The sequence below is a fragment of the Cottoperca gobio genome, chromosome 16 (genome assembly GCF_900634415.1).
Source record: "Cottoperca gobio chromosome 16, fCotGob3.1, whole genome shotgun sequence".
Taxonomy (NCBI): Eukaryota; Metazoa; Chordata; class Actinopteri; order Perciformes; family Bovichtidae; genus Cottoperca; species Cottoperca gobio.
The window spans coordinates 593,209-618,617 of NC_041370.1; the positions used below are offsets into that span (position 1 = coordinate 593,209).

General features: G+C 40.3%; 2 protein-coding genes across 3 annotated transcripts in view; both read right to left on the bottom strand.

The window, feature by feature from the left end:
• LOC115020956 (atrial natriuretic peptide receptor 1-like) overlaps window positions 1-5,763 on the bottom strand; it is a 58,383-nt gene extending 52,620 nt beyond the window's left edge. Inside the window, 2 exon segments of the mRNA XM_029451058.1 lie at window positions 2,051-2,852; window positions 5,493-5,763. Coding sequence (XP_029306918.1) covers window positions 2,051-2,810 — 760 coding nt within the window. The 5' untranslated portion in view covers window positions 2,811-2,852; window positions 5,493-5,763.
• Window positions 5,764-10,860: 5,097 nt separating this feature from the next.
• Window positions 10,861-23,635, bottom strand: creb3l4 (cAMP responsive element binding protein 3-like 4). 2 transcript variants are annotated; one of them, XM_029452376.1, is made up of 10 exons: window positions 23,402-23,635; window positions 20,940-21,083; window positions 19,563-19,773; window positions 18,791-18,891; window positions 18,073-18,162; window positions 17,835-17,941; window positions 17,593-17,661; window positions 16,268-16,352; window positions 16,053-16,146; window positions 10,861-13,923 (listed from the first exon to the last, which is right to left on the bottom strand). In XM_029452376.1, the coding sequence occupies exons 2-10, from the start codon at window positions 21,078-21,080 to the stop codon at window positions 13,637-13,639; spliced, it is 1,185 nt and encodes a 394-aa protein (XP_029308236.1). In that variant the 5' UTR covers window positions 21,081-21,083; window positions 23,402-23,635; the 3' UTR covers window positions 10,861-13,636. The 2 variants fall into 2 exon arrangements, with proteins under 2 accessions (XP_029308236.1, XP_029308235.1); XM_029452375.1 differs by having other exon boundaries at window positions 23,398-23,634.
• Between the last annotated feature and the right edge of the window lie 1,774 nt (window positions 23,636-25,409).

The following is a 25,409-nucleotide window of genomic DNA, read 5'->3' on the forward strand; positions in this document are numbered from 1 at the left end:
CATTGAGCTATTCACCAGCCCACCTGTTAACAAGTATTGGTAACACGTGTAATATTTTATATAGATTCCACTTGTGTTTTATGATGTTATGCATTACAACTGTTATACTGCACAAAATAAATGTTTTTGTTGTTTTGTTGTAATCCTGATTGTGTTTCTATGGAGCTGCAGGAGTTTTATGTTGCAGTGAAAAACAGAGAGGAAAAATGTGACGGGAGCTCAAAACATCCTCAAACTGCTCGAGGCTCAGCGGGTTAACGGGGACAGGAGCAGGATACTTGAATAATCCTACTCCTCCTACTCATATCAGCCAGTCAGAAGTCTAATCTTAAGATATCTGCTTCTAATATTTCTGAGGAAAGAATTTGTACCTTCATTGCACACAGAGGGAGCTTGTAACATCAGCTTTAGGGTTGCCAAGTTGGTGCTTTGAAACTAGATTTCAGAAGATCTCATCCTTTAGAAAATGCACGTTATTATTTATTGAAGCCTCTGCGTGTCTGTGATTATATGCAGGTAGTTCACGGCTCTGCTGCACGTTGACCTCCTGCTGGGGTCTCATTCTGTCGCTCGGCCGTTTGCCTTTCATGTCATGATTTGTCGTTTTTATCTGAGCTGAGGCTGATTCCTGCAGCCTGGACTCAACCGGGAAGACATGTAGTGAAAGTCAAACTGAATGTAGACGATGCCTCTAAACACAGATGTGCATATAAGATGCTAGTTTGACCCATGCAAGAAGAAAAGGCAGTTAAAAGAGTCTGAAGGAATCTTTCCCTTTTAGGATTACATTACTGGAAACAGGAGACGCTGAGACGAAAGGGACACATTGAGTCCGTTTACAGGCAGTAAACGGACACGTCAATAACAGGCTCAGAAAAGCATCATTCAATAAACACAGCTGATTGTTTGGCTCAATACTTACACACATTGCAGAACTACAGACATCCTGGAACCAATTAAAGAATTCTGTGTAAAACACTATAAAAAGGTCCACGAAGAGGAACTTAGTTTGTATTAGCACGAAGTCGAGCTCACGTCAGCTGATCGTCGGCTCGTTGATGCATCATCTGAGCAGCAACCAGCTGACAGTAACAACCAATCACAAGCCATCTTCACACTCTGTTACTCTGCTGAGTCCTTGTTGCAGAAACTGACGACAAGAAACTAGTTTACGATCTTGTGAACAAAAAGTCGGATTTCCAATTTCCATTGGCCCAGAAACTTGGTTATATTTGGACGAGATCGTGCAACACGATATTGGATTATTTATTCTATTCCATTTACTTATATTATTTAGGGATTCTTTCTTTACGATTATTCGATTAATGGTTTGGTAAAATGTCAGAAAATAGTGAGAAATGTCCCAGTTTCTTAAAGTCCAAGCTGAAGACTTTAAATGTCTCGCGTATAAAACCCAAAGACATTTACTCTAATATGATATAAAACAGAGAAAAGAAGCAAATCTCCATATTTGAGAGGCTGAAAAAAAACTGCATTTTATGGAAGAAAAATGACTAACGATAAATTGATTATCAAAATAGTTTGTGATTATTTCTCTGTCGATCAACTAACCGTTGTAGCTCTATTTTGAAGAGGTCACGATGAGGTCTGGGATCACACTTCACAGACTAAGAATGGTTTCAGAATGGGATTTTGCCTTTAACAAATATAGAGCCTCCTTAGATTTAGATACTGCACTAATACATGATGATAACATTTGGTTTAATAGTTCAGTACTAAAATGCACCTCATTTATTTTATATTTGCTGCTACATTTATCGAATTGGCTTTAAACTCCCATGATTGTGGAATCTAACGATTATGCAAAATGTTCGCAGTCACCTCATATAATCGTAATCAGGCCCCAGAGGCCTGAGACCTGCGGCGATACGGCAGGACGGCCAGACCTGATGAGACTGAACACACGGTCTCAGTTTGTCAGATGCAGCGGAAATATCTCACAGTCCCATAAACTCTGAGTTCCCAGGGAAAGACTTTGAGATGAATGATAACAAACAGCGCTGGAAGGGGTCATTTAGTGGCGACTCACCTCGGCCGTCGTTCTGAATGTCGGAGAGGATCTGCGAGTAGTTGACCGGCAGCTTGTTCTCCTCAAACACTCGGTCCACCAGCGTGATGTTGATGCTCTTCAGCTCCGTGTACAATCCCTCCACGGCAAAGTAACATGGCCGATCGCCCTGTTTGCTGTCACTGAACATGAGCATCACGTGCTCCCGCCACCCAAAGTGCTCGCAGATCCGCAGGGCAAACTTCCCGAGCTTCTTGTGGGTGGGGCCCGTGTTGGTGATGGACGAGTAGACTCCGCCGTAAAAGGCGACGGCGGGGGCGCCCGCTGTAACCATGGGAACGTCCCAGTGGGTGGTGAAGAGGCCGACTGGGGAGGAGGCGTAGGAGCAGCCGGGCCCGATGAAAGCCCACGGGTCGTACGCAAATTTAAGGTCCACGGCCATGAGCGGGGCAATGGACTCGGAGCAGATGCCGTTCTCGTCTTCGCTGCTCTTGAAAACGTAGATGAGGTGGTGGTCGGGGAGCAGCGTGGGGTCGGCGTTGACGGTTTTGACGGCTCTCTCCAGGGCGGGGCCGATGCGAGGCCAAGCCCACGGGTAGTCCGTGTTGTTCTGTGGTAAAATGACGGCCAGCGTGATGTTCTGGGGCGCCCGGTGTTTGTGGTACCCTCTAGTTTGACGTCTCAAGCTGCGGTGGCGAGACAATCGCCCGGTGACCGGCTGTAGGTCGAGCAGAATCAGCAGAACCAGCAGGAGAGCGGCGCCCTCCTTCCAACAGGCCATCCTCCAGCACCAGCAGGTAGTCCAAGTATTTATCCCCGTCAACTGTGGATACACACAAGCGAGACATTAACAAAACACACAACATAAAGGAAGTCCGTTATTTGAGTTTGGATGACATTTTATTTTATGTGATGGAGTCGGGAAGCAAAGAAATCTTAGACGATTCTTAATTAAATTGTTACACACTGAAGCAGAAAATAACCAGCATTTTAAATCTCCTTTCTACTTCTACTTAAAATATATTTACGATTCAACCTGCAAAAATAAATCGTTTGGAAAAATTATGAAAAAGCAACGATTTTTAGAATCGATTAATCATTGCAGTCATTTTTTCAAGCAAAAATGTCAAACATTTGTTTCTGCTGCTCAAACGAAAGTCTCTGCAGCTTTTCTTTATCTTGTATGACAGTAAACCCAGTATGCTGGGTCCAAACAAGCATTTTGAAGTAGGGGTGCCACTGATGATTGTTTACATTTTAAAGTGCCAGAAAATAGAGAAAATGTCCAAAGTGATGTCTTTAAATGTCAGCCCAAAACAAAACTAAGCATTTCCTGCTAGTTTTGCATGAAATATTATCAAAAAGAGTTATTTTTCTGTCGATCGATGCAGCTCTAAGACGTCATTTTGAGTTCTGGGAACTTGTAAAAGTTCTATCTTTTAGACCTTCTTTTGACTGAAGAATGACGCGTACTTCTTCCTGGATCTAATAATGCAGTCAGGACACTGAGACCTGCTTCGGTTGGTCACGGTGGTCAGTCCTGAGTGGCCTTGGTGTTGAGTCGTGGGAGAAAAACTCCCCGAAGCTCGAAAATGAGGACTTTTTCTAAAGTGCAGCCTACCTTCATGAACATCTACGACCGGGGAACACATTCTCATCCTGTAATAAAAACTCCAACTTTTGATCTCCAGATTTAACAAGAGACTCTCTGTTAACTGACTGATGGCGTTTTCTGTAATCTGTTTTGAAAACGATCCCAGAAATGACAAATGACATATACATTTGAGCTGGTGTTACACGGGAGTCATTGGGAGCAATTCAGAGTCAAATGTCACCAAGATAAAATGTGTTATTAAAAGAAAAAAGGTGTCACCAAAAGGTACTTTTAATGTATTTAAACTGCGGTTTCCACTGACACAGAAGAGCCTGCAGACTGTATTTGAGCAGCAGACACCTGGAGGTATTTGGCTCATATTAAAAATGTAATAACTAAACTGAATTTGAATTTCAAACTAAATTTCATTTGGAAAAAACAAGTGCTCAATGTCTTATAAATCACTGTCATCGCTTTAAAATCATTTCAGTAAGCAACTTATAACTTTAAAATACTACTTTAAATACCATTTTACATTTAAAGTTTTGCAAATATTGCATGTTTTAATTAATATTTCATACTTTATATTTGTATAAAATGTTGTATTAATATTCTAAAGTTATCTAATAAATGTAGTGGAGTAAAAAGTAAAATAGTTCCAAGTAGAAAGAAAACATAAAATGTAAATACTGAAATATAGTACAAGTACGAGTACAAGTACCTCAACATTGTACTTAAGTACAGTACTTGAGTAAATGTACTTAGTTACTTTACTTAGAACCAAGTCATTGCTTTGTAAGTTTCAAGTCTTTGCAGTCAAGTCCCAAATGGTAAACTTTGAGTCTCAAAAAATTGGCACCAATAATAATCTGCCAATGATTGTGTTTGTACGCGAACGTACTGAGGGAATTAGACTTGCTGGGAAGGAATAGCGTTAACATTAGTTGATTCAGGAAATGAATTGATCTGTGGCACCCTTTTGAAATAACATACTTTTTTATTATTTCGACTTGGAGGAAGGTATCAAGTATTATCAAGTCAAAAGGCTCAAATCCAAGTGAAGTCGCTCGAGTCCTTGGCGTTAAAGTCAAAGTCATTAGATTTGTGACTCGTCTGCTTTCCAGCAATCACTGCGAGTCATAATAATGACAGCTCATTTTCATATAATATAATATATATATATATATAATATATATATATATATATATAATATAATATATATATATATATATATATATATATATATATATATATATATAATAACATATAATATAATATATATATATAATAACACGTCTTGCTTTCTCATTAGTACAAAGAGAGCTCGTTAAAGAAAATACCTCAACATTTAAAATATATTTACCATGCTGGCACTAACAAGCCGCCATACTTGTCTTGGTAATGGAGAGACAGGCTGCTTGAAAGCATCAACTCCCCCCGGACAGAAACATGCAGCGGTCAAACCTCTCAAATGGAAATCAATACATCTCATACAAATGATATGGACTTTCTTCTCAGTACCTCAGCGGGGGGGTTAGTTTCCTCTTCATGTTGTTTGTACGGTTTTAAACCTTACATACAGTCTCTGGGTAAAACTAGCCAACCACCCATACCCGCGAAAACATGCCCGGCGCGTGCCTGGCAGCAAGCGTTACTATGACAGCAACCGTTAAATCCGTTTGTTTTACTTCCTCTGGTTGAGAAAGTCCGAAGAATATGTCCGAATTTTACACGTTTTTATCGTTGAGATTAAGCCTCAGGCGACGTGTACTGTTCACGGCTGTCCTTGAGGAGAGTAAGCTTCAGGAAAAGTCGCGTTTGAAAGTTTAACAATGCGTTACGCTCGAGTCCATCATCACACAAACTTACGTTCAACGTGTTCACCTGTCAAATGTAAACACCGGCGTCCCCTTCACGAACGTGCTTCAAAATAGGTTTAAAGTGGAAAAGGTAATAATCCACATTATCCTCCGGGAGTGAGATGTTAACGCCAAACTGGTCATTAATCCGGTCAGAGTCATAAACATCACGCGGAGGAGTTCACGGCGGATTCATGTCCTCCAGGTGAATGTTCGGCTCCACTTGATTCGTCTTTTTAAATCCATCCGCAGGTGAAATAAAGTGTGTTGCTGTTAGTGTGCTGCGGTTTGAGCGGACTGAATGAGTGCGATGTGCCTGGGCGGAGAGCCTGGGGGGTGGGGTGGGGTGGGGTGGGATGGGGGGGTGGGGGGGAGGAGAGAGGAAAGGAGGAAATGAAGGAAAGGTAAGAAGGAAGTAATCTTTTATTAGAGGTTAAATCTGAATTATAACCAAATTAACAGGCAGACTAAAGATAGATGGATTAGTAGCAGCAGTGTTAGTAGTTGTATTTTGTTATTATTATTATTATTATTATTATTATTATTATTATTATTATTATTATTATTATTATTATTATTATTATTATTATCAATATTAGTAGCAGTAGTATTATTATTATTATTATCAGTATTTTGTTATTATTATTATTAATAATAATAATAATATGAGGAGTAGAATTAGTAGTTATATTTTATTAGTTAGTTAATTATTATTATTATTATTATTATTATTATTATTATTTATATTACTAATATTAATATTATTTAGCAGTAGTATAAGTAGTAGTATTATTATTTTGTTATTATTCAGTGGGGTTTTTCTTTTCTTAGCTTATGTTAGGCATTCTATGTATTCAATTCCATCTTACTTCTTTATGAAGTTTACATTTTTTATTATTATCAAGTGTGTTTTATTTTCCACCTTATTATCCATTAATTGTGGCCCTCTTTTAATGTTTATTCAATGTCTAATTTCCCTTGTATGAAAGGTGCTATGCAAATAAAGTGTATTATTATTATTATTATTATTATTATTATATTGTTATTATATGAAAAGGTCCGTCTACATATGAATAGTACACAGTAACAGCCTCTGTGTCTCTGCAGCAGCAGTATGTTTCAGAGTCCCTTTGCCCCCATGATGTTTCCCTGCCGTTACATTTTATTGCTGTCTTATCTTCTGTCAGCAGGTCGAGGAGTATCTTGTTCCAATCATTTTCCTTTCATAAGATTTCAGAACAATAAAACAAACTCCAAAACACGATTAAAAAAATATATAAACAGAAAAGGACTGTGTCGTCCATTAACTGGCTTTGGAAACACTTTTTATGATTTGATTCAGGACAGATATTTCATAAGAGATACATTCAGGTAACACATTCACCTTGATAAACACATCATGTCAATGATCTACTGGCTGTAGCTTCACTTTCACTACACAGGCAGAGTTTCAGTCTGAACGCCAACATGACCTTTCCCAAAATGTCAAACTTACCTTCAATAACTCTTAGAACCTCCACCATGAACTCACTAGAATCACCTACAGTACCAAAGAGTCTCCTAAGTGACCTCTAGAAACCTCCACCATGACCTCACTAGATCACCTACAGTACCAAAGAGTATCCTAAGTGACTCTAGACCTCACCATCACCTCACTAGAATCCCTACAGTACCAAAGAGTATCCTACGTGACCTCTAAAGAACCCTACACCATGACCCACTAGAGTCACCTACATTACCAAAGAGTATCCGAGAGTGACCTCTGAATCCCCCCCTCCCCATGACCTCACTAGAATCACCTACAGTACCAAAAGTATACTAAAAGACCTCTAGAACCTCCACCATGACCTCACTAGAGTCACCTACAGTACCAAAGAGTATCCTAAGTGACCTCTAGAACCTCCACCATGACCTCACTAGAGTCACCTACAGTACCAAAGAGTATCCTAAGTGACCTCTAGAACCTCCACCATGACCTCACTAGAATCACCTACAGTACCAAAGAGTATCCTAAAAGACCTCTAGAACCTCCACCATGACCTCTCGAAGCACTACAGGACCACGGAAACCAACCGGACCTCCTAAACCCCCTCAATGAGTACTAGAACCACCTAAAGGACTACTAAAACTTACTGGACCTCTCGAACCCCCTCAATGAGTACTAGAACCTCCTACATGACTAATAAACTGGTTTCCAGCCTGGGGGTCCCGAGAGCTTCTTGATTGTGTAAGTAAACTTTTTAAAATTATAAACAGTTGGCCAATATATAAACATTTCGTTTTTATTAATTTTTATCAACAAAGTATCCTATTAGCTAACTTATCATTAAAATACAATTTAAAAAACATAGTTCAAAACAAGTTCCTCCAAGTAAGAGGGAAACTCCTCAATAATTACAGGTCATAATAATATAATATTCATCCTAATTGCTCGTTTTACACAAACTTGCTGCAGTGATTGCTTCACTTTGTATACAGTTCATCAGTTGTTCTGCACTGTTATTGTTATGCATTAAATATAATATGAAATATACATCAAATATGTCACTTAGTCAGTTTCCTCTGAGAGAAAAGGGCTCTCTCAGGAGAAAGGTTGGGAACCAGTGATTTAGGGGAGGATTCACCAGAACTGGTGTCTCCTGACACCTGCTGGGCTCCGTAGGAACCAGCTGTTCACACACCTGAGCAGTAGATTCATCCGCACAGATGTGGAGGTACGTCAACGATGTTCCTCTGGGATCCCGGAGACACAGAGATCCGGAACTTTCCGCCCTGCTGAGCTAAAACAGAGACGTCATCTTCAATGAAAAGCCTGTATGCACACTTTATATAAACGGTATTAATATAGATGCTCCAACAAACATTAGAGAAATGTCTCTACAATACGAGGAACATCGTTTTACTTCACAGACATTAACTGGTTCACGGCTTCTCGTAGATTCTGCATCACAAACACGAAACGTATCCAACACACACGATCATTCACATTTCTTCAGACTGCACAGAAGGTTTTCACTTGGTATTGGTTTCTGTATAACATTTAGGAAACACTTTGAGAATGATATATTCCGCAAAACAACACTTGCAATTAATATTGAATGTAAAAAATATCCTTTTTATCTTATGAGAGGAAGATCATATTCATGAAGCTAAATGTCTTCACTCAATCGTTTACATTGTTATTATTTATACCCTGTTGCAGCTTTTCTTATATATGAATATATGTATAATAATATGAACTGAAACCCAACGACCATCTTTCTTTGGTGGTCACTGCAAATAACAAGATAACTTTGATCTCGATGAAGTTTGGATCCGTGAATTCATTACATGTGAAACACGTTTCACATGTTCATCTTAGGTTTTCACATTTGAAAAACCAAAACACATTTAGACATGTTGTTTTCAGACTTTTCATATAAAAATGTGAAAATCACCCAATGTCACATATAAAGCATGAAAGACAAGTAGGCACGAAGTTACACACGGACGCATCATATTACATGTGAACACATGAATTTCAGATGTGCTTTTTACAGCCATAAACATCGCATAATTTAAAATATATATAATTCAAAAAATATATATCTTCATTTGGAGACATGAATATTTAAAGAGTATTGTGGCAGTGGGGTGTGGTTAGGGCGCCGGCTGCTGGGGAGAGACAGGAGTGTCCCAGCTGGAGGCCAGACAGCTGAAGGGAATCAGGTAATCAGTCACATAATAAATGCATGGTGATGGCCTGGTTCTGGTCTCTGGCAGTAGGCTGGGTTCCAGAGGAGACGGAGATCCCTCGTTGAGCCACGACGCGGAGCCGCGGACAGGAGAGCGACCTGTCAGCTGTGAAAGTACCATTAACTCTGTGAGCCGGAAGGCAGTGGCAAATAAAGCTGTGTGTGACACTACACCTCCTCTCTGTCATCCTTATACCTGACTGTGGACAAGAGTCTCCACAAGTATAAAGTTTTACACGAAGCTGTGAGTCTGTTAGAAATCTGCAGAGAGGAAGCGAAACATCAACGATGGATCTTCAACCTGCTGGAACATCCACGAGACACTGCAGGGGAAAATATAACTAATAGATATCAACATGAAACTTCATGACTCACATTAACACAATTATTCTTTATATTACAAATGTTCTGACATGTGATGTTTAAATATGTAAATGAGGCATTATGTCATTAAATGTGTGTAATCTGCTCCATGTCCAGATATAAAGAGAAGTCTGGATGAAGCAGGTTCAAAGTGTTTCATGTTGTTCACATGTCAAAGGTTTGTACAGATTCTGGATCTGTCTTTGTATCACTCCATAAATCACTAAATCCTGTCAACACACAGAACTCTGTGCATCTCCTGCATGTAGTGAGTGTAGCGTGTATAACATGAGCTGTGAGTGACATGTGAACAAAGCCCTCTGCACAAAGCTTCATTAATTAATTGTTTTTTATTAAGGTGAGAATCTCCAGACAGAAACATGTTCTACATGCTTCTATAACTCGTCTTCTGTGAGACGAGAGGAAACATCAGAGTGTGTGTTTGTAACTGTGTGTGTAACAGCTACATTACATAACGCCTCATGTACATATTAAACACTTGTGATATAAACTTGTGTTGATGTGAGTCATGAAGTGGGGAAGCTTCATGATATCTGTTAGTTACATGTTTGACTCTGTTCACCTGTAGTGTGTACAACATGTATGACTCTGTTCACCTGTAGTGTGTACAACATGTATGACTCTGTTCACCTGTAGTGTGTACAACATGTATGACTCTGTTCACCTGTAGTGTGTACAACATGTATGACTCTGTTCACCTGTAGTGTGTACAACATGTATGACTCTGTTCACCTGTAGTGTGTACAACATGTATGACCCTGTTCACCTGTAGTGTGTACAACATGTATGACTCTGTTCACCTGTAGTGTGTACAACATGTATGACTCTGTTCACCTGTAGTGTGTACAACATGTATGACCCTGTTCACCTGTAGTGTGTACAACATGTATGACTCTGTTCACCTGTAGTGTGTACAACATGTATGACTCTGTTCACCTGTAGTGTGTACAACATGTATGACCCTGTTCACCTGTAGTGTGTACAACATGTATGACTCTGTTCACCTGTAGTGTGTACAACATGTATGACTCTGTTCACCTGTAGTGTGTACAACATGTATGACCCTGTTCACCTGTAGTGTGTACAACATGTATGACTCTGTTCACCTGTAGTGTGTACAACATGTATGACCCTGTTCACCTGTAGTGTGTACAACATGTATGACCCTGTTTAGCTGCACGTCTGGAGTCCAACAATCCGCTGCATCATTAATATTACTGCACGTCTCATAAGTAAATAATAAATAAATCAGACACAGTCTCCATTGATTGTTCTCTTTTAATGAAGTAAGAATGAAACATGAAGCCTGTGAGCAGACGACATAAAGCTGTTAGAGAGTATAAATATAATATTTCTGAAGCAGCGCTGAAATTCAAATGGAACTAAATTAATTAATTCAACCCACTTAGTGGCGCAACAAGAACAATCAATAATTCAATCAGAAGGACTTTTGATTTTTGTTTTAAAAAATAATAAAAACACTCAGAATCAGACTAACAAAGAAAAACTGAGGTTAAAAATATCCAAAGTTATTCACAGAAAGCCAAAGCAGACACACTTCCATAACACGCAGATCTCAGAGTTTTAACACCCAATAATAAACTTATGTGTTTAAATGTCACGCAGGAAAACAAGCTCAGCGTCCTCTGGATAAAATAAAAGATAAATGCATAAAATGACACTTTGCATTAGATTTACCCTGAAAGGGAACTTATTTTGGGTTTCTACTAGAACTTGTTTACACGCTTTAATGTTGGGAAAACATTTTTTAGTGCCTGTCTCTTTAAGAACGGCAGAGAAAGCTCTGCTCTGATTGGCTTGTTGAATCCCATGTGAGGGCTGCACGATATTGGAAAATAACTGAAATTGACACTTTCTTTTTCTGATATTGCAATTTTAATAAACACACAGATTTCATCAGATGACTTGAAAAACTAAATTCTGAAATAAATAATCATCGTAGAATTATTGGTGCTTTTTGTTGTTGTGTAAACAGTTCTTTCTTGAACTGTAATGCATCTTCTTTTGGGTGTTTTCCTCATATTCAGATTGTGGGCGATGTGTGTGTCAATGTTGACACACACATATAGTTACTGATTAAAAAAAGACCAGAGGGTAACATGGTGATGAGTTCACGGTGTTGCACTTCTGAACCGCGAGCTGTGCAAAGAGGCCACAAAGGCCGAGAAGCAGGAGTTTGTGTTGTTACACCAGAGTGAAAAGTCCCTTAAAACACAGAGAATCCATCTGAAAACAATCCCTTTATATGTGAAAAATCAAATCCAACAAAATCTAATTCCATTTATAAACATTAGTAAAATCTGATAGGATGGTCCCGTTTCCCGAGGTGTGAAGTCGTTCTTCCGACTTCACTGTGTTCATGAGCTTCAGGGTGTCATGTGGAAACAACATGGACGCTGCGGAGAACATGTGTTGTTGCCCAGAGTGTTTACAAAACACGTTGATATACTTGAAGGCCGTTCACGTGAATTTTCCCAGTTGGTTATACATTTTTCCGATTATACCGACACCACATGAATGCAGCACAAATGCCCTATCTGCAATGTTAGCGAAAGTGAAACTTAGTTTGTATATCTATCCCAGGATTCGGATTCGCTCCGAAATGTAAGGGGTTCTTCCTCGGTCCATGCTTCACCTTTCCACCAAGTTTATTGAAAATCGGGCGAGAAGTTTTACTGTAATCCCAAAAACATTTTCTCTGATAGCTTCGTTAGCTTGTAGCATGCTAACACAACCCTGGTGACCGAATGACACCTCCCGAGTCTGGAGTCCATGTGGAGGTGCTTTTGTCCAGATTCAGAGACAAGCTCCCAAAATTATTTCTGTAAAACGTAAGTTTATTTTGAAAATCTTTGGGAGACCCAGATATAAATGTTTTGCTTCAGTCCGTGTTTCCCAAATATTGAAGGGTGCAAAGTTAGCGTGACACAATTATTAGAATAAAAGCCAGGCTGAAAGATACAAAAAATGTCTTTCTGGGTTTCAGTATAAACTTGAAAATGTACGGCTTAAAGGTACAGTTCAACATTTTGGGAAAGACACCTCTTTGATTCCTTACATGAGAAAATCTTTTAAATATAAGTAAATATATTATATTTATATATTATGATTGTCTTTTTCATTTTTATTGGGTAGTGTTGTTGATTATGTATGATGGAGATGAATATTGTGTTAGTTGTGGGGATGGATGCTGGGAGAGAGTTGGTTTATGGGATGGCTTGAATATTTGGGAGGCTACTTTTGCCCCGATTGTCTAAAATATTGAGAAAGTTAAAAGATCTTGGAGGCACTCTAAAATAAAAATAGCAATTAGTGCATAAAGTTGCTGTTTTTAATGTGAAATGAGCCCAGATTTAAATGTATACAGTAATCACCGTGTGCCAACGTGAGTAAAGACATTTTTTATTATTATTGTTCTTAAGAGAAGTCACAATCATCTGAATGAACGTCTTTTAGGGGTATTTTGTGATTTCTTTTGTGCATTTTTGTCCTTGGCCGCTCTTTATTTGTTGTTTATGTTCGCCGTTATTTATCTTTTATTTTATTATTATTTTTTAAATGTTCAAAATAAAGTATATTCAATTCAATATGAAGCTACCTCCAGGAGACAGTTAGCATAGCTTAGCACAAATACTTGAAACAGGGGCCAACTGTTAGTCGGCACATAAAAAACACATTTCAATTTTATACTTTAACGTGTTTATCAGTAAAGGTGCAGGTCGGTTGATCTTGATTCCCCCCGTTTCCAGTCTTTGTGCTAAGCTAAGCTAACTGGCTTCATATTACCCGTACAGACATGAAACAAATTAGCACAGTTCCCAAAATGTCAAACTATTCCTTTAAGATAATATTAGGTTTAAAAAAGGTTAAGTTAAGGTTTAATTGTGGTTATGTAATATGTGGAACACCTTCGGTCAATTAGTTCCTTACGAACCTGGCCGATACTGATCTGCACCGATTATTCAGAGCGAGACGTCGAACATGAAGTCCAGGTATTGCGGTCGAAAGTCTCCGTCTACATCTCGTCAGCGTGTGCAGGTTTGGCTTGATCATGGCTTTCTTTCCCCGCCGTCGACCGCAGACGGAGCGCCTGTGGCTCGTCCTGCCCGGCAACGAGTGCCGAGGTGTTCCCATCAAAGCCTGTATTTTCAGGGGGTTCTACTAGTTCCTGGAGGACGCTGTCCGGAGGTCCTCCTGACTGGCCGCGATCAGAGGGCGGGGAAGAGGAGTCAGACTGCACAGCCGGAGCGTCTGCTGTCGGCTGGGAGGACGAAGGGTCCGTCAGGATGTTTCTGGAAATAACTAAAAAGAAGAATATATTATTTTTACATTACACTGCTGCTGAAAGAACGTTTAATCTGCTGGCTCCAGTCAGAGAAGACGACTATTTATGTCTGAATGCTAATAAATAAAGTCCTCTTCATAAATATGTTATTATGTTTTGTACATGATTCTACCAGAAAAAGTTGAATAAGAATTGTCAGTCATAAGTCATCAGTCCTGTGTTGTATATGTAGTGAGACAGAGACATGTGTAATGTCCCTGAAGGTAACGTTTCCTCTCTCCTGTCATGGTGTCATCAGTCCTGTGTTGTATATGTAGTGAGACAGAGACATGTGTAATGTTCCTGAAGGTAACGTTTCCTCTCTCTCCTGTCATGGTGTCATCAGTCCTGTGTTGTATATGTAGTGAGACAGAGACATGTGTAATGTTCCTGAAGGTAACATTTCCTCTCTCTCTCCTGTCATGGTGTCATCAGTCCTGTGTTTTATATGCAGTGAGACAGAGACATGTGTAATGTTCCTGAAGGTAACGTTTCCTCTCTCTCCTGTCATGGTGTCATCAGTCCTGTGTTTTACATGTAGTGAGACATAGAAATGTGTAATGTCCCTGAAGGTAACGTTTCATCTCTCTCCTGTCATGGTGTCATCAGTCCTGTGTTGTATATGTAGTGAGACAGAGACATGTGTAATGTCCCTGAAGGTAACGTTTCCTCTCTCCTGTCATGGTGTCATCAGTCCTGTGTTGTATATGTAGTGAGACAGAGAAATTTCTAATGTCCCTGAAGGTAACGTTTCCTCTCTCACCTGTCATGGTGTCATCAGTCCTATGTTGTATATGTAGTGAGACAGAGAAATGAGTAATTTTCCTGAAGGTAACGTTTTTTCTCTCCTGTCATGGTGTCATCAGTCCTGTGTTGTATATGTAGTGAGACAGAGACATGTGTAATGTCCCTGAAGGTAACGTTTCCTCTCTCCTGTTATGGTGTCATCAGTCCTGTGTTGTACATGTAGTGAGACAGAGACATGTGTAATGTCCCTGAAGGTAACGTTTCCTCTCTCTCCTGTCACGGTGTCATCAGTCCTGTGTTGTATATGTAGTGAGACAGAGAAATGTGTAATGTCCCTGAAGGTAACGTTTCCTCTCTCTCCTGTCATGGTGTCATCAGTCCTGGTTTGTATATGTAGTGAGACAGAGACATGTGTAATGTCCCTGAAGGTAACGTTTCCTCTCTCTCTCCTGTCATGGTGTCATCAGTCCTGTGTTGTATATGTAGTGAGACAGAGAAATGTGTAATGTCCCTGAAGGTAACGTTTCCTCTCTCTCCTGTCATGGTGTCATCAGTCCTGTGTTGTATATGTAGTGAGACAGAGAAATGTGTAATGTCCCAGAAGGTAACGTTTCCTCTCTCACCTGTTATGGTGTCATCAGTCCTGTGTTGCATATGTAGTGAGACAGAGAAATGTGTAATGTTCCTGAAGATAACGTTTCCTCTCTCGTGTCATGGTGTCATCAGTCCTGTGTTGTATATGTAGTGAGACAGAGACATGTGTAATGTCCCAGAAGGTAACGTTTCCTCTCTCACCTGTTATGGTGTCATCAGTCCTGTGTTGCATATGTAGTGAGACAGAGAAATGTGTAATGTTCCTGAAGGTAACGTTTCCTCTCTCTCCTGTCATGGCGTCGTCTGCCCTTTGAACAGCGTTGTGTTTGTAGCCAGAAGCTTCATAAACTGACTTTTTATCCAGTTTAATACACTTTTTACATCTTGGTGTTTTTAACTTTATATTTGAAGGATGAAGGATTTTAGTCCTCTGACGTCTGGATCTTAAGTTCTCACAGAAACAAGCTGACAGACGTTAGCGGCAGCCGAATAGTTTGCAGGAGAAACTCTGATGTTTAACCTTTGAATCAGATGACAGAAGAACTCCCATGATGCACCGCTGCTGCACCAAACTCCAGCTTTTGTTGTTTTATTTGAGAGCCCCCGAGTGGCAGAAAATTACAGATTGTGTGCTAAATAAAATCCCCTGATTGCCCAGTCTAAAGGAAGAATGATGTTTTGTAATTTCAGCATCTGTAACTCGAATGAGTTGTCTGAGCTTCAGTGGATTAATAAGAGGAAGGGATGTGGAGAGGGACTCACTGACCTCCTGTGGGTCTGTAGTCGTCGTCTGCAGACGAGTTGCGGCTGAACGGACTGAAACTCGGCATGATGATCAGACCCAGAGAGACCAGGATGATCTGAGGACACACAAACACATAAAAAAAATTATGATTTACGAGGAGATTTTGGACCTGTGAGTATCAATGTAGGGGAGACCGGGGTTGGTTGGCACCCGCACCGACACACTCACACACCTACCAATAAGCAGGTGCTGGTCTGAGCTCCTTTGCTGACCGTCTGTTTGATCAGAGACTGAAGCTGTCCCAGCTGAGCCAGCAGAGACCTGAGTAGGAAGACAACCAGCACCGGTTGATTTATCTCATCAGTGCACATTGAGCAGTCATCGCAATATTAACCTCAAATAAAACAGGAAACTCTTCTTTTTCTGACAACAGAAGACCACAGAAGAAGAAAGACCACAAAAGAAGACAACAACAGAAGAAGACAACAAGAGAAGAAGAAAACAAGAGAAGAAGAAAACAAGAGAAGAAGAAGACAACAGAAGAAGAAGACAACAGAAGAAGACAACAACAACAACAGAAGAAGACGACAACAACAGAAGAAGACGACAACAGAAGAAGACAACAACAGAAGAACACAACAACAACAGAAGAAGAAAACAAGAGAAGAAGACAACAACAGAAGAAGACAACAACAACAGAAGAAGACGACGACAACAGAAGAACACAACAACAACAGAAGAAGACAACAACAGAAGAAGAAGACAACAACAGAAGAAGACAACAAGAGAAGAAAACAAGAGAAGAAAACAAGAGAAGAATACAAGAGAAGAATACAAGAGAAGAAGAAGACAACAGAAGAAGAAGACAACAGAAGAAGACAACAACAGAAGAAGACAACAACAACAGAAGAAGACGACGACAACAGAAGAAGACAACAACAGAAGAACACAACAACAACAGAAGAAGAAAACAAGAGAAGAAGACAACAACAAGAGAAGAAGACGACGACAACAGAAGAACACAACAACAGAAGAAGACAACAACAGAAGAAGACAACAACAACAGAATAAGACAACAGAAGAAGAACACAACAACAGAAGAAGAAGACAACAACAACAGAAGACAACAGAAGAAGAAGACAACAACAGAAGACAACAACAACAACAACAGAAGAAGACGACAACAACAAAAGACATCAACAGAAGAACACAACAACAACAACAGAAGAAGAAGAAAACAACAACAGAAGAAGAAGAAGACAACAACAACAGAAGACATCAACAGAAGAAGAAGACAACAACAGAATAAGACAACAACAGAAGAAGAAGACAACAACAACAACAGAAGAAGAAGACAACAACAACAACAACAACAGAAGAACACAACAACAACAACAGAAGAAGACAACAACAACAGAAGAAGAAAACAACAACTTCTTCAGTGATTTCTTATGAGCTTAAAAATAAAAGCTTTTGTAAACCATTAATCCAAAGCCGTTTTAGAACGCGCGCTTTTAATGAATGTTCATCGAACAGTCAATAATCAAAATAAAGATCGTACATGTTGCGTTTCTCCAGCTGCTGCACCGTCCTCTGCAGCTCCTTGTTCTGTGCCGAGCAAGCTGCTGCCCTGTACACACACACACACACACACACACACACACACACACACACACACACACACACACACACACACACACACACACACACACACACACACACACACACACACACACACACACTTGTTTGGTGGTCTTGTAACAGTTCACTAGCTTGGCTCCAACATGCTCACATGACACGTACCTGTTCTCCAGCCCGTCGATGTAATCCTTCCTCCTCCGCCGGCTGTCTTGAGCCGATTGCTTGTTGCGGATTTTTCTCCGAACTCTCTTCAGGATTCTTTCCTCAGCCTGCAAATAAAGATTCATTCATAAATATAAGTGCAATAAAAACAAAACAAAAATGAACTACATTAACTGCACAATCAGTACTTTTACTGTCAGTACTGGTGTGAGCAGGTTGTGTGTTTCTGCAGTGCGACCTTGGTGAGAGGAAGGTTGTTGGGCAGAGAAACTCCTTCCTGTGTCAGCAGCTTCTGTTCCTCCTCCGTCAGCTGGAGCTCTGAGTAAAGCTGCAACAGCAGAAGAAGAGTCAGTCCTCCAACTTGGACCGTCGGCAGGAACTCACACTTTCAAAACAGTTCACACACATTTTGGCCGCTCGTGCAACAAAAGCAAATATTTCACACAACACAACAAGACCTTGTGGTAGAATTAACATAATATTTCAATCAATCATTACAGAAAGGACGACACACATCGATACGAAGCGGTTCAACTCGGGCGTGGGGGAAAAATAGATTCATTTATTTTTATCTTTAAGATTCCGAATTGATTCACAACTTCCACAAATAGTTTATTTGTGCAGGTTTAATAAATGTTGCTTTAGTCTCAGCTTTGCCTTTGTGTGTTTAAATTATTGCAATCACATATTCAAATATAAAAACTTTATAATCGTATATGAATCTTTATCAGTGGCATCAGCTCCTCCAAGTCTTGAATCTATAATCAAAAGAATCAGCAAAGATGATTTTTCTAGAGAAAACCAACATTTCTGCACAAGCACTTTTTTGTAAGAAGCTTCCGTGACCGACAGGAAGCACCGCGACAAATCAGGACATTCATCATGGTGCAGCTTTTACACGGCATTACGACGTTTTGGGTCTTTCTATGAGATCCGTGTTGGAAAAAATGTCTCACCAGGTCGGCGTCGGGGCTGGGGGGGTCCACGGCACTCAGGCGAGCGGGCAGCTCGTCCACGATGCACGAGTTCGAAAACAACACCTGAGAGCTCCACTCATCTGTACGGGACAGGAAGTGACATCACAGTTACTACTGACGAGAAAGGTCACGATCAAGTCCGAGTTTGGGACGATGAGATAAAACTTTATTGATCCCCAGCGGGGAAACTAGGATGCTGCAGCAGCACACGAACAGAAATACAGACAGACAGGTAGACTATAGCAGAGGGGAACAAATATCAGTGATGACACATGAGTCTAAAGAAGATATAGAAAAGCCTAAATGTGAGTTATAAGAGTTGAAACAGGATAAGATGTCCATGGTCCGATAACCGTCTCAGAAAATATCACGGTATCAAATTATTATTATTATTATTTATCAATATTTCTATATTTATTAATAGTACTAATATAATATTTTTTTATTATTAATATTAGTATTATTACTACTATTAATAGTATTACTTATTGTATAAGAGTAATAAAACATCTTTACATTTACATTTCTGTGCATAAAAAACAACAGAGATAATAATAAAATAATTTTAAAAGGTTAAAATTCTACAAATTAATATTTGTTACTTAGGATCAGGACTGCAGTTGGTAAAAAGATTGAACTCAGTGAAAGTGGAAAATAATTTTAATATATTAGATTTTAATTTCAGTTTGTTGACGCAGACATTGTTGTCCTCTTTTCGAGGGTGAAAAGACTTCACATTCCAAACACTCACCGAGCTCGATGGAGATGACGTTATCTTGTCCAGGTTCAGTCTTCACGATGTCATAAACCACCTGGTAGACGGTGACGGGACTCTCAACTACTGGGACCTCAGAGATGCCGCTGTCACTCTCAGACGAGGAGTCTGCAGGCGGCCCGCTGGGAAACACCTTGTTGGGGTCGACGCCGTGAAGGACGTCCTCTGACTCGCTCTCATTCAGCGCCTGAGACAGAATCATGAGGGTCGGCTGATATAAGGAGAGACTGCAGGAAACACATTTCACACGTTTCTACATTTATCTTCCAGAACTCGTCGACGAGAGGAAACATCAGAACATCAGAGAGTGTGTGTGTAGATGTAAACTCTCCACAGCTACATTACATAACGCCTCATGTACATATTAAACACTTGTAATATAAACTTGTGTTGATGTGAGTCATGAAGTGGGGAAGCTTCATGATATCTGTTAGTTACATGTTTGACTCTGTTCACCTGTAGTGTGTACAACATGTATGACTCTGTTCACCTGTAGTGTGTACAACATGTATGACCCTGTTCACCTGTAGTGTGTACAACATGTATGACTCTGTTCACCTGTAGTGTGTACAACATGTTTGACCCTGTTCACCTGTAGTGTGTACAACATGTATGACTCTGTTCACCTGTAGTGTGTACAACATGTATGACCCTGTTCACCTGTAGTGTGTACAACATGTATGACTCTGTTCACCTGTAGTGTGTACAACATGTATGACTCTGTTCACCTGTAGTGTGTACAACATGTATGACTCTGTTCACCTGTAGTGTGTACAACATGTATGACCTGTTCACCTGTAGTGTGTACAACATGTATGACCTGTTCACCTGTAGTGTGTACAACATGTATGACTCTGTTCACCTGTAGTGTGTACAACATGTATGACTCTGTTCACCTGTAGTGTGTACAACATGTATGACCCTGTTCACCTGTAGTGTGTACAACATGTATGACCCTGTTCACCTGTAGTGTGTACAACATGTATGACTCTGTTCACCTGTAGTGTGTACAACATGTATGACCCTGTTCACCTGTAGTGTGTACAACATGTATGACTCTGTTCACCTGTAGTGTGTACAACATGTATGACTCTGTTCACCTGTAGTGTGTACAACATGTATGACTCTGTTCACCTGTAGTGTGTACAACATGTATGACCCTGTTCACCTGTAGTGTGTACAACATGTATGACTCTGTTCACCTGTAGTGTGTACAACATGTATGACTCTGTTCACCTGTAGTGTGTACAACATGTATGACTCTGTTCACCTGTAGTGTGTACAACATGTATGACTCTGTTCACCTGTAGTGTCTCCCCTCACACACACAATGACACACTGATGCAGACTCACACAATCGGGGTCCACTGCCCAGTCCTGCAGGGGTTTCTCTGAGCCGCTGAAGACGAGGTCGGAGCAAGAGAAAGGTGCGTCGAGCTGCCAGCTGTCTGCAGCCACGCCGCCGACAAACAGCTCCCCGCTCTCTGTATCCATGACCTGAAAACACGTCACACAACTCAGTCTGACGCGGCTCAACAGACCGGGAACTGTGATTTCAGCGAATTACCGCCTGCAGATCTACGCAACCGGTGTCATAAAACTGCAATCACCGCCTCACAGTTGTATTCCTCCGCCAACCTTTCACGCTGCAGTTAACATCCACATTTGTCCAAAATGTCATCACTTCATCATTTTGTCCTGTTAGACATTTGTGTGAAATTGTCATAATTAGCATATGAATTCTTGAGTTATGGCCAAAAACGTGTTCTGCAAGGTCACAGTGACCTCTGGCCACCAAATCATCTAATCAGTTCATCCTTGAGAAATTCCCTGGAGGCGCTCCTGAGAAATGGATTTTTATGAGAATGGGACGAACATACAACCCGAAAACAAAACGCAGTCACCGGCGCGGAAGAATAAATAAAAAGTGGTCTACAGTAGGGATCATCGAATATTTATTTTAATTGCTGTGAAAACATCTCCTTCAAACAACTTGACATATTCAAGTTTCTCAGCAAAAACTATATTTTACAAGAGGACATTTGAACACATCATGATAACGTTATAATTTGCCCCAATACTCATTTTTACTGAATAGAGCTAGAACGCATCATAATGTAACTCAAAGCAACCTCCGTTAGCGTTAGCTCCAATTTTAGCCAAGCAGGACCGTGCTAACAGCGAATGCTAACTAGCTTTCCTCATTTGTCATAACGTTGACATTCTAATTTAGTTGCATGTCTATAAGTTGTGTTTAAAGTATTTATACACAGTGCTTATTTAGCCAAGCAGGACTGTGCTGACCACTGGCTGCTAACAGCTAACAGCTAACAGCTAACAGCTAACGTTAACTAGCTCTCCTGTAGATTTGTCGTTCACAATGTAGCATTATCAGGGAAATAATAGGGTGCGGCAGAATTTTGGCATCAATTCGGAACGGAAGTACCGGTTCTCCAGACATCTGTAGTCTTTGGACAAAACGTATATTTTACTGATGGTAGCTGGAGAACATCATTTCATCACAACGTTAGCTCAGATGTGAGCGCGGTTGGTTGGCACGTGTGTCCATTAATGGAGCTGTTATTGTAAACTTTGTTGGGGTATTTTAAGAAATTGAAAATGGTTAGTTTATTATTATTATTATTTATTTATTTATTTCAATGACAAAAGCACTCACACTCACACTCACACACACACACACACACACACACACAGTTGAGTCAGAGAATGTAAACACAAACCAAACCCAGGTGATGAAACACAGGAGAAGGATATCCTGGTACGCGCACAAGCACACACGCTCACACACACACGCACACACACACGCACACACACACGCACACATACAGGTAGTACCAGTCTGACTGAATAGAAACCTGATAAGCTGCTAAACGAGTTTAATATTTCTGGGTTCGAGTGTTTTAGTTTTTCAGTTACTTTAGTGAAACGAGATCTCTGAAGGTAACGTTGAGGTTAAAGAATGACAATAAAGTATCTCATAGAGCTGTGAATCTTTCAGTATCTCGCTGCTCGATTCACAAGTGATTCTGCATTCAGAGAGCAGCTGACCTCAGGAGCTGCTGCAGCTGATAGAGATTTATACAAGATTATAACATTTTTATATTTGAATATCAACGGATTGCAATAATATAAACACACAAAGGCAAAGCTGAGACATAAGGAACATTTATTAAAGCTAAACCTGCACAAATATAAACTTCTTAATGAAAAGGTTTCAGTTCTCAGTGACTCCTGAAACACAAAATAAGATGTAAACATGAACAGAACAGTTCATGTGAAATCATAAGGAAAGTGTATTCCAGATATACACATGCACACAAATACACAGTAATCAGATTACAATAGTTTGATTTGACTTGAGTTATTATGCGTTTGTTATTATTAATATAGACCACGTAATGGTGTATCAGGATATCTTGATATATGATTTCATGCCAATAGAACTCTACGAGATAAATGATACTGAACTTTTACTTAAAGAGACTCTACAGTGTGTAGATTTAAAGTCACCAACAGCGACATTACATAATGCCTCATGTACATATTTAAACATGAACAATATATATATATATAATATAAACTTGTGTTGATGTGATAATGAAGCTTCATGATCTCTGTGAGTTAAAGCTTTACTCTGTTCAGCTGCAGTCTCTGAAGGAAGACTTACTGTATCAGAGTGTGTGTGTGTGTGTGTGTGTGTGTGTGTGTGTGTGTGTGTGTGTGTGTGTGTGTGTGTGTGTGAGAGAGATCAGGCCTGATCAACTGTTCTTTATTTAAAGTAAACACTCACTGACAGCTGCTTCTTCTTCTTCTTCTTCTTCTTCTCTTCTTCCTCACGGAGCGGCCCCCCCGCGGCTGCAGGAGGTCGGGGAACAGCCTGCTGCAACACGCTGCTGCTTTCTTTTGGTTCACAGTAAATAAAAAAGTCCAGCTGGCAGCTCCGGGTCCAGCCTGCGCGACACTTCCTCCTCTTCTTCTTCTTCTTCTTCTTCTTCTTCTTCTTCCTCTTCTCGTCTTCTTCTGCTGCTTTGGATTTACTGTTGTTACAGGTAACTATCGCCATCTGCTGTCAGAATCAGAATCCTGTTTCTTCTCCACTTCATGACTCACATCAACACAATTATATTTTATATTACAAGTTATCTGAACTGTGATGTTTAAATATGTAAATGAAGCATTATGTCATTAAATGTGTGTAATCTGCTCCATGTCCAGATATAAAGAGAAGTCTGGATGAAGCAGGTTCAAAGTGTTTCATGTTGTTCACATGTCAAAGGTTTGTACAGATTCTGGATCTGTCTTTGTATCACTCCATAAATCACTAAATCCTGTCAACACACAGAACTCTGTGCATCTCCTGCATGTAGTGAGTGTAGCGTGTATAACATGAGCTGTGAGTGACATGTGAACAAAGCCCTCTGCACAAAGCTTCAGAATATAGAGAGGAATGAAAGTGGAAAGTTTGGTGTATGTAAGTGCTACTGAAGTGGAGACTTCTGCTGAAGAGTGTGAGAAAAAACTCCTTTAGAGAAAAGCTCCGTTATTTGTATTCGTAGTTTCTATGTGTACTTCTTTTCTTATCCTAGTTGTATAAACCACTTATTATTATGCATTTGTTCTTACTTCTCTAAGTAGCAGTACTTATGTCTTTGTGCTGCTGCAACACCAACAAAGGTTCATCTCTTCTTAAATCAGTGGATCTAATATCAGAGCATATTATGTGTCTGTAGTAAGACGTGAAATTAATGCCAGCTGAGACAAATATATGCAAACGTCATCATTTTGATTATTTGACAGTAAATCCGATTTGCTGCACAGTATTACATCACAGTTCATTTAGCTGACAATTTAGTCCAAAGAAAAGTGACAATAAAAACAAAGATGAGGAGACAACTCAGAGGGTCTAAGGACAGAGGGTCTAAGGACAGAGGGTCTAAGGACAGAGGGTGTAAGGACAGAGGGTCTAAGGACAGAGGGTGTAAGGACAGAGGGTGTAAGGACAGAGGGTCTAAGGACAGAGGGTGTAAGGACAGAGGGTCTAAGGACAGAGGGTCTAAGGACAGAGGGTGTAAGGACAGAGGGTCTAAGGACAGAGGGTGTAAGGACAGAGGGTGTAAGGACAGAGGGTCTAAGGACAGAGGGTGTAAGGACAGAGGGTCTAAGGACAGAGGGTCTAAGGACAGAGGGTGTAAGGACAGAGGGTGTAAGGACAGAGGGTCTGAGGACAGAGGGTCTAAGGACAGAGGGTCTAAGGACAGAGGGTCTAAAGACAGAGGGTCTAAAGACAGAGGGTCTAAAGACAGAGGGTCTAAGGACAGAGGGTGTAAGGACAGAGGGTGTAAGGACAGAGGGTCTAAGGACAGAGGGTCTGAGGACAGAGGGTCTGAGGACTGAGGGTCTAAGGACAGAGAGTCTAAGGACAGAGGGTCTAAGGACAGAGGGTCTAAGGACAGAGGGTGTAAGGACAGAGGGTCTAAGGACAGAGGGTCTAAGGACAGAGAGTCTAAGGACAGAGGGTCTAAGGACAGAGGGTCTAAGGACAGAGGGGTCTAAGGACAGAGGGTCTAAGGACAGGGTCTAAGGACAGAGGGTGTCGTATCCTGTACAGTCTGTAAACACTGAGACAAATGTATAATTTGTGATATTGGGCTATATCTATAAATACATTTGATTTGATTTTGATTTGAATCACAGAGACAGGGAAAAAAACACAACAGGAAGTAAAACAAGACTAGACACAAGGGGAAGTGAACATTTCAAACAGCTTCAATAAGACAAACCAGTGGACGTGCAACATGCAGA